Raw genomic sequence first — 10,578 nt, forward strand, 5'->3', positions numbered from 1 at the left:
ACGAAACCATAATAAAAAAATGAATTGGAACTGATGTTGCACTGTTTGACTTATATCTTGAGGTTAATTCACATTTCATTCCAAAAATGTAATTAAGTCAATTTTTTTATTTAGGTTTTTTCCTTGAAACCCGACCCGACCCGACCCGAGATTGGGCAGAGTTTTCCACTCTAAAAAATCAACCCAACTCAAGACCCATGATTCGTGAACTTGACCCAAGGAATTTTCGAGTCGGGCAAAACCCTAACCAAAATCGAATAAGCTTAAGAATTATTCGGTACTTTTCTTATAATGGCTTTTAGGACCTGTCCACCTTTACATTTCATTTCGTGGAGTTCAATAATCTTACCATTCCCCATAAAAAAAAAAGGGAGATGATTTTTCACGTGAAACGGGGGCGCATAATCCTGCCAGGCGCGGGGGGGGGGGGGGGGGGGGGTGAAAAAAATCACCGCCCTAAAAAACTGACCTCCCAAAAATCAACCCGAGTTGCACCTCTACAATGTTCTCCATCTGCACTGTATTCAAGATGCACTCCTAGAATATTGATTTAGTGCCCCACTTGAGCATGTAATGCATGTCATGTAACATGTTTCCTGTAAATTAAGAAAGCATGTTGTTGGGTTCCATGCAAAAGCAAATATATAGTCCCACATCGGATAAGTGAAATAGATGGGGATGGATTATAAGGGATGGGCACCCTGCCTCTAAGAGATAACTTTTAGGGGTGAGTTCTACCAGGTTAAACTGGTCATGATTGGGAAGTATAGACCTCCCTGTGAAAAAAACTAGTCACTCCAAAAGATTAAGCTGTTGGAGACGGCATTATTTAATCTTTTATACTTTAATGCTCCCCCTCATGTGTGGCTCCTCTTTTTAGGGTTGGCCTACACGTTGCACATGTCGCCCCACTTTCGGGTTGACCATTGCATATGGATTTTTAACACCAAGGAGGTTTGAACTCGGGACCTATGCTCTGATACCATGTGAAACAACCAGTTAGTCCAAAAACTTAAGCTGTTATAGTTGGCATTATTTAATCTTTTATACTTTAACACTCTCAACCACCAAAACACTCAGTAAACAATCAGTACCACTTCTCTCTCACCTTTTCTCACTTTTATGCATCTTGAAATGTCAATATACTCTGTCATTGTCCGGATTTCCACCCATCTATCCATAATATATATATATATATATATATATATATATATATATATATATATATATATATTATATGAGCAAGCATTTGCTGCGCTCGAGCACAGAAACAGGGTGGGGCTACATTTTGGGTGGGATCCAAATCATTCATTTGATGAGCCCTTTCATGGGTAGGGTGTCCACAAAAAATCAGCTTCATTGGATCACCTTAGGGTGTCCATTTGTGGGGCAAAAAATGGACAGATTTGCGGACAAACGGTATCTGTCCATTTTTTGCCCCACAAATGGGCACCCATTGGTGATCCAATGGAGCTGATTTTTGGCAGGCCCCTCATCCATGATGGGGCCTTCCAAATGAATGCTTAGGATCACCCCCCACCCCCCCTACCCCCCTCCCCTCCCCCAACCAATGGCCCCACCCGCCTGTTTCTGCGCTCGAGCGCAGCAACACTTTCCCATTTTATATATATATATATATATATATGAGGAAAAGGATTGTACGCTCGACCGTACCTAAAGTTAGGTACGGTAGAGTGCCAAATCACATGGGTCCCACATTTTTGGTGAGCATCTAAACTATTCATTTGCAAGGCCCCATCATAGATAGGGTGCATACCAAAAATCAGCTCCATAGGATGATCCTAACCCATCCATTTGTGGAGGCCAAAATGGACAGACAGTGTTTGTCCACAAATCTGCCCATTTTGGCCTCTAGTTTTGGAGGGGTTAGGATGATTCAATGGTGCTGATTTTTGGTATGCACCCTATCTATGATGGGGCCTTGCAAATGAATGGTTTAGATGGCCACCAAAAATGGGGGACCCATGTGATTTGGCACTCTACCGTACCTAACTTTAGGTACGGTCGAGCGTACAATCTTATTCCTCTATATATTTTATGAGTAGGGGTATTCCTGTTGTTTTGTCATGGTGAGGGTATTTTTGTAAAAACGAAACCCTCGCCCACTTTATCCTCTTTTGTTGAAATTGCAACTGTGGAAATAAAGTCTCGATTACAATCGTTGCTCCGGTAATAAATGTGTTTGAGGATATAAGCGTGGGGTGCATGAAAATAGGTGCTTTAAATGCTCCTTAACGAGTGACCTTAGCAAAACCCAAAAAAAAAAAAAAAAAATAGTTCAGTTTCCCTTGGAGGAACCCGGGAAGATGCCTTAGAAATGAAGGCGATGTGATAATTAGGTGAGAATCAATGATAATTGTTAGGTTTTCGGTGTGTGTTTGATAGGTAATTATTCGCCTTTAAATTTTTTATCAAATAAATATAGTATGCCCGGTTTGGACTGCACGAATTTTCTGAAAAAATTTGGAAAAATAAAAAATAAAAACTTTTCCTAAATTACATGTTTTCCACGTAAAAAATGTAATTTGAACCAACACGGTAATTCACTTACAGGGACCAATTATCAACTCTTCTCCAACCAAATTGTGTCTATTATTATTATAGGATGGACCAATGAACAACCAACAAGATGTATCGAAGGGGCGGCAATGTTGTGCCGTGATCAACTAACCGAACTCACTACTCTTTACCATCGTACATTTACCGGCAGTCATAAAATAACCGCCGGCATATGCTTAACAATACAAGTGTGCTTATAAAGTTGCAATTTTTACAGGTGGTTTTTAGTTTTACATCTAAAAATGCACTTATACCCGCGGTCTTTCTCAAGCTCCGGACAAAAAGGTCTTTCATTCCCCCATTAGTTACTAGGGCAGCACAAAAAATCGGCCAAACCGATAAACCTAACCGAACTGGGCCTTTCGGTTTGGTTCGGTTCAGTTTTTCTAGGCATTGGTTCACTCACGTTTTAGAATTTTACCGAACCGATCCCATTGGTTAGGTTCACAGTTTTGGAGTTTTAATCCGAAAATTAACCGAACCGAACCGAGAAATGGAGGAAAAGACGAACTGATTTTGTGTCACTATTAAATCTAAGGTGAGTTAATACTTTATATCATTTGCAAAGAGAAAAGGGTGATTTAAACAAGAGAGTTTTGCCTATATCAATTCCCTAGATTCAAAAGTCATGATACATTAATACATTCACCCCTTCCCCTTAGACCACCCCTTAGAAGTGTAAAAGAATAGTCATAAATACTTAGAAGGGCTGTCCAAGAGAAGAAAAGGGGGAGGGGCACAAATATGGATTGAGTTACTTTATTTGTATTAAACTTATTTATGACTGTGTATTTGTGTTGATGACTTGATTTGGATATGTTCTAAAGTTGATGGTTGGTTGATGGGTGATTTGGATAGATAAACCTTTTTTTAATAGATAAACATATTTAGTTGCTTGATTTGGATGGATAAACCGTGAACCGAACCGAACCGAACTGGTCAAAATCGGTTCGGTTTGGTTCGGTTATACCCCCATTGGTTCGGTTACGGTTTGGATTTTCTCCAAACCGATGGGATCGGATCGGATAAAAAAAACTCCATAAACCGAACCAGACCGAACCATGTGCAGCCCTATTAGTTGTGAATAAAACTTGGCTTCATATCCATTTGGAGGAAGTTCCTCCAGACCCCTTGCTAATAATGTAATAGCAAGGGGTGTGGAAATATCAAATCCTTTTGAAAATAAAAGGTCGCCATGGATTTGATATTTCCCCACCCCTTGCTATTAGAGGAAACTGGAGGAACTTCCTCCAAACTGTTCTAAAGCCAAGTTTTATAGGTACCAACGCTAGTCTCTCTATGACCGCCTGTAATAAAATCCCGCAAAATTTTTTATTTTTATTTTTAAAGTGCGGGGCCTTGCCTGCCAAACCCTAAAGTTCATTTGACACCCCGCTTTCCTCTAGATGAAATCCCGAATGCCTGGAGATTCTCTTCACGTTTTCCCCTTCCCCTGTTTTTTTTTCTTTCAAAACCCGTTGTGACCCTCGAGATGATCAACACCAGTGGGAGTTGTAACTTTATCCACCACCACCGTCACTTTTACAGCCACGGCCATCACCTTTACCTCCAAACCCTATGATGCTATTTTTCTTTCAAAAAAGTACTACTAGTATAGTAGAGCTTGTCTGAAGTTGATCAGATCACTAGATTTGCCCCTTGCCTAATGCTTTTATTGATGGAAGATGACTGAATTGGATGTTTCAAAAAAAAAAAGATAACTGAATTGGATTTTGATCCCAATATATTCCACCGTCCAATGTTGTATTATGTTAGAATGCAGGAAAGTTTATATAGAAATCCTTGAATCTATTCATGGAAATATGCTATCCTACTTAGATAGGGATTTGCTAGCGTCCATCGCTGAAGGCATTTCGTGGATAGGCTGTTGCATGTGAGAGCAGCCACCTCATGAATGATGAAAAAATCTGCTGTGGCTGCTCTCACATTCAACAGACCATCAGCGAAATGCCTTCTGTGATGGACGCTGGCAAATCCCACTTGGATAAACTTTATATTGAAATTATCTTGTCCTGTGTTCACTATTTTTGTTTTGGTAATATCCTAGTGGTGAACATCTCCATTATGAGAAGAAGGTATGCCATGTGTTCTTTCCTCCCCATGAACTGCTGTTAGTGTATATATGCGCTTATGCATATGTACATACATCACATACAATGCATCAATCTATCTAATACAATAAGCTGGGGGTGAAAAGAGAAGAGTTTTTTCGATTTTTTTGAAAATTACGTGAGAATTACACCACATTTTTTGACTTTTTTGAACAAATGCGCCCATTCAACTCATATAATTTCAATCCTACCCCCCCTCCTTTATGCTTTTAACAAAGGCACCCATTGAATCATATAATTGCAATCCTACCCCTCCTTTATGCTTTTAACAAAGGCACTCATTAAAGCCGTATAATTTCGATCTTACGCCCCTCCTTTATGGTTTTTTAATTAAAAAACTATAGGGTGATCTTAACCATCCGATTTAAGATAATAGGAATTATGGAAACATCTATAGATTGGAGGGCTAGGATCAGCCTATGGAAATGATTTTTGGGGCACAACCTATGTACGTTGTGTTCCATCACATGGACGGTTTGGATCAACCTATGACGTGGTCCGTACCGTTCTTTGTCGGCCCGTGCATCGCACAGGTTTTTTACTAGTATATAATAAAGAGGAAGGGAGGTTTACTGTTCACTGCTGATGTGGCAGTCCTCCCCTTCCTCCCTCAAATCTACGTGGCAATAAAATTCCAATGTGGCAATAAGAAATTAGAAGTATTTTTTTCTTTTCCTAACATGTCCTTTCCCATCCCAAATATTATTCGCTTTCGAAAGTAACGGCTTTAAATAGCAACACTTCCTTTATTTTAGCCATTAATCTCTTATTAAAATTTGAGTTACCCTAATCAAATTCGATAATTTTGGAAAGGACACAATTAACCTCATCAAAGCCGTTTACCATCCTTAAATATAGAAGTTTTTTTGGTCTGGTATTCCTTTCATTTGGTATTCCCAAATTCATGGCCACTTTACTAACGCTTACATCCCACTATTTATGGAATAAAGTCATTTCAATAAAATAGTTTCCTATTCCAAGATTTTGTTATTCCCTTATATATTAGATAACGTATCTGTGTTTGTGTAATCCCTACATACATGGTGGTAGGTTTTGATCGGGATGCATTTGTTTATGAGAATTAGCCTTCCCAACACTTTATCATGGTGGAGAAAAATAGTCAGAGGGTTGTTCTTGACCTATACGATGCCATCAAGGAAGCCAGTACCATCATGTGCTTCTCATGTGTCTCTTTTTATCTCAAAATTTATTTTTGCATCGTTTTGTTCTCTTAAGAAATTATAATTAATCTATTATTCATTTCTTTGGGGCAGTCTAACCATAGTACTGTTTAACCAAGGCATGAATCTGTAAGTTTTCTTGCTTCTCTTTTGAAATTTTCATGTGACATGTTAACAATAAGTATTTATGACGATAACCCCTTTTGGAAATGTCACTTTTATGAATTCATTTCCGTTTTAGCACGTTGGTATTGAGAGAAATCATAGAGTTTGGGCTTTTTCTCTGCTCACCCTCTTTATAGTAAGATAGGATTTTCAGATATTTTAAAAATGTAATATAGGGTGTTGGGGTGATTTAAGCCCTTTTTGTTAATGAATTTGAGAACGGGTTGTGATTGCGAAATTGGTTATTGGATTTCCAATTTATTTTTCACCGTCTCATCTCTGATTCCAAACTGATTTAAACCTATTTAGGTGTTAAAATTCTGATTTTTTCTTTCACCGTCCCTTTCAACCCATCTGATTTGTTCTTTAATCAAATTTTATTTTATTTTCAATCTTAATTTACTACCAAATCGTGCATCGCACAGTTGGACCCACTAGTACATCTATACAGACAGATATGTGAGTGAATGGAAGAATATGTTCATGAAAATAGATGGATAGGTAGACAATACACGGTTGGATGGATGGATGTGTATGTATATGAAGCATGATCAAGAAGACCCATTAAAGCTTGTACTGTTGCAGCCCAACTTTTGGTTCATTGTGTTTGTAAGGCCATGGTGATGAATGATGATATAATGTGCACATAGTCATCCGATCAGCTTTTACCTAGACAAACCATCAGCTTGTAATTAATGGTATTCTTGCATTAATCTTAACTCCATATTTTTTTTGCATTTATGGAAGATAGTGTCGGCACTTACATCATCAGTGATGAGGCAGAATACACAACTTCGAAATATAGAGCTACTACATATCGTTTATTCTCAAGGAGGCAGAATTACATATTGATTCTCATCCTTTTCTAGTCATACAAATGACCAAATTGATAAACTTTCCTTTCCCATTTGATTGATACTCGACAACATTCTGCTCATATCTTCGGAACAACTCATCAATTGTCACTTCTCCAAACTGACTAGCAAGCATGGATTCCGAAACAGCTCTTATACACTTTGAAACGTTTTGCGCACTTGCCAACTTATCAAACTCAAATGTTTCCTCATTGTCATCTTCACTACCATCCCAATTAATATCAATTACTTCGAATCGATCAAGACTAAAGGATCCTTCTTTCTCGACGGTAGACTCGAGTTCTTGAATTGAAGGTGCATAATATGGTAGATTAAATGAATCCACTTTCTCCTTCTCAATGGCTCCCTAAATTGGAAAAAAAGTAATTAGCAGAACATAGAAAACAGTAATATATGAAGATGTAATCATGCTTAGATGAGAGAGAAGGGGGGATTAAATGGTTACCCTTTACCTGTGAGACCAAGTCATTGAGAGCTTGAGCCAGCAATTCCCATTGGGAAGAACATTCACTACTAGAAGGATCCGAGTTTCTTCTGCCACAAAGTATAAGGACCATACGTCCATCACCAGGTACTTCTTCCGAGCGTGACTTTAGAAACAAAGAGAAATCTCTCTGAAATTGGGCGAAGTATGCTTTGAATACACTGGGAGGGCTTGTCTTTGCTAGGTAAATTCTGCCCTTGTTTAATGGGATGCCCATTTCGTCTTGAAGCCCTTGAGGAACCTGGCATGTCTTAATGCTTAAATTAGGTCCTCTTTAGAACATAACTTTCTTACATAAATTTATGATCTTTGAAGTTTGAACAAATTCAAGTGTACATAAATTAATGTTTATTTGTACCTAAATTTATGTTTATGCATGAGTTTCCTTTGTGAAGTGTCTATAATGCATACGTCTCTTTCCTTTGTCATTCGGTTTCTTTCCATAAGAAATTTCAATTGAAAGACTTTTTCCATTGGAAATTTTCACTGGAATTTTTTTTATGATGGATTACTTTTACAGCAGATGCATGCATGGGGGTCGATCATTTACAATACATGTTTTGATACGGTGAGGCCCATCATTTAACATCCATGCATAGCATGGGTGGGGACTGGGGCCCACCATTTTACAACTCATATTTTGAAATGGTAGAGCTCACCATACTAGTAGTCTATCTATAACCATGTTGCTTTCTGAAATCATTCATCTTTTTCCCATGAAATTTATTTTCCTGCAATTATTTTTTTCCACTCCTACCGCTATTAATAGGGGTTTGCCCATTACAAATTTGGTTTTCCAGAATTATCACGACTAATTAGGGCCACCATTTTAGATCCATTATTAGGTCCACCATCTTCACCCAAAACTGTTTTGATAGATTGATCATAGGCCTCCGATCAAACGGTCCAAATAGATTTTTTTTGTCTTTTTCTATCACTATTCGGTTATAACCGCATAACCGAATTTTTAATCGGTTCAGTTTCGGTTCGGTTTTTGTAAAATTCAGTTTGGTTTCGGTTTCCGAAATTTGATAACTATCCTTAGCAACTGGGTCCTATCAACTAGATATACTCAACCACTACCTAATGACCATCCAACTTTAAACAAATAACAAAAATAAACAAGGACTCTAAGAGAGTGGTGATTAACGTTCACAGGTGGTGCATTGCAGCCACATTATTTGGCATTAGAAAAAAACACAAAAATTTAGAAATCCCCAACTCTTATAAAGAGAAGATTTCCTATTTTTAGGGGATTTGTGAAAACCAAATCTTTCCTAATGAGTGTTTCTAAATAGTGATCTCTGTCTCCTTCCCTCAGCCCAACTGTAATCTCTTTCCATATGAAAATTTCTATATTTGTGATGAGGAACTGAATATATTTCCAAAAAAATTCATTTTCTTTGCAGCAACAACATAATTTCATAAAAATAATCTCTCTTTTTAACATATTTCTCTGGTCAGGGTCCTGCCTAACCCCAGCTTACTCACCAAAAAAACTATATATATATATATATATATATATATATATATATATATATATATATATATATATATTATTTTTTAAATGGTCTTGAGGACAAGAAGAACATAATATAGAAAATTTGCATTTAATTGAAAAAATGCAAGAATTTTCGAAATGTTTTGCAATTTTTAAATTTTAAAACAGGGCATCAAAAAATTTACTTTTTTCAGAAGTATCTTTCAATTATTTCGAGAATTTTATTACTTCTTGGAACAAAAATAATATGTAGCTGAGTGACAGCTGAGTGGGTGAAAGTACTGACCTGAGAGAGCCAATGGAGACTATTAGAAGAATGAATAAAGTGTAGACTTTTGCTTGGGAAAAGCCTCCCATAAAAGGAACCAGCCACTCCTGCCAAGAAGCACTGCTCCAAACCGACCCCTTTCTCTTCATTAATTTTCTCATAGAAACTTGGTAGCATGTATCTGAAAATAGTGTTAAAATCATTCCCTGGAAGGTCGTTCAAGAACATCTGGAACTCCGGCAATGGATGGCCCAACTGTCGACATTTCTTCTCGATAGTATCTATAATATGAGACATCACAAAGAGGGTGTTGGGTCCTGAAGAACAACCCAAATCTGCAATGCTCAACTTCTTAGGGAAGGAGGTACAATAAAGATCCAATATAACTTCTTCTACAATAGGCCTCACTTTGGTTATTGCCGTTCTCTGTAAAAAAATGAAAAAAAATTGGCATAATCAAATCATGTAGAAGACCATTAGGAGAGAGAGAGAGAGAGAGAGAGAGAGAGACCTGTAGTGTTGAATTATTAGCATAACTGGTTTTTCCCTCTCCCCCATTCATGTGAAGAACTTGTTGAACTTCCATGGCAAGGGCCTCCTGCAACTAGAGAAGAAGATAGCCTATAAAAAAAAAACATAGCCTTCAAGTAGGTATTTATAGAGGGAAACCCCAAAGTTTGTTCCTGTAACAAAAACAAGAGGAATGATAGATGTCGGTTACAATTAATGATGTGGAACCAATCAAGCGCCCTTTTCCGGCTCTTTATGCAAGGGCTCCCTTGCATCTATCATTGCTCCGAAAACAATGATCGTTTGAAAAAATTCATATGCGTTATTATGGATAATACTCCTAAAACGGGAGGCTTAAAATAAAGACCCGGTGAAAATGACCGATCAATATGACCATTTTCACTTTTTTTTTGTGCATTTGTGGGAGGCATGCTCTCTTATTAGTGTTTTTTTTTTTGTTCACGTGTCACAATAGAGTAGTGTTTAAAAACGCAGATGTGACACGGAACGTGGCAAGGAAGAATATTTGTCGACTCGGCGCAGACATGGCCAAGAATGCGGTTGACAAGGCCAAGAACGCGGTTGACGCGATATTAACTCGGGAGAGTCAAAGGAGTTTATTGACTCTGTAGGATAAAATGCGGAATGCGGATGTGGTGCAACGCGGAACGCGGCCAAGGTAAAAAGGAGTCAACTCGGGCGAGTTCATTGTCGAGTTAAGGAGTTTTTAAACACTGCAATAGAGTACCTCATTTTGTTAATGAACAAAGAAACTAGCAAAAAAAACACCCCACAAAGCAAACAAAGGCAAATCACCAAGCACAAACAAGAGCACAACAGATTTTACATGAAAAGCCCTGTAACATGATGGAAAAAACCACA

The 10,578-nt window shown here is 37.9% G+C and overlaps 1 protein-coding gene across 2 annotated transcripts; it reads right to left on the bottom strand.

Annotated features, from left to right (window-relative positions):
• Positions 1-6,767: 6,767 nt before the first annotated feature.
• Positions 6,768-10,049, bottom strand: LOC143846230 (putative jasmonic acid carboxyl methyltransferase 1). Of its 2 annotated transcripts, none has more exons than XM_077354657.1 (5): positions 9,908-10,049; positions 9,698-9,790; positions 9,205-9,612; positions 7,386-7,658; positions 6,768-7,279 (listed from the first exon to the last, which is right to left on the bottom strand). In XM_077354657.1, exons 2-5 carry the CDS (start codon positions 9,770-9,772, stop codon positions 6,914-6,916), a joined length of 1,122 nt encoding a protein of 373 aa, XP_077210772.1. In that variant the 5' UTR covers positions 9,773-9,790; positions 9,908-10,049; the 3' UTR covers positions 6,768-6,913. The 2 variants fall into 2 exon arrangements, with proteins under 2 accessions (XP_077210772.1, XP_077210771.1); XM_077354656.1 differs by having other exon boundaries at positions 9,698-9,807; positions 9,908-10,006.
• Positions 10,050-10,578: the final 529 nt, after the last annotated feature.

This window comes from Tasmannia lanceolata, unplaced genomic scaffold, assembly GCF_043159265.1.
Source record: "Tasmannia lanceolata isolate RefF3 unplaced genomic scaffold, GAP_Taslan_0.1 ptg000015l, whole genome shotgun sequence".
Taxonomy (NCBI): Eukaryota; Viridiplantae; Streptophyta; class Magnoliopsida; order Canellales; family Winteraceae; genus Tasmannia; species Tasmannia lanceolata.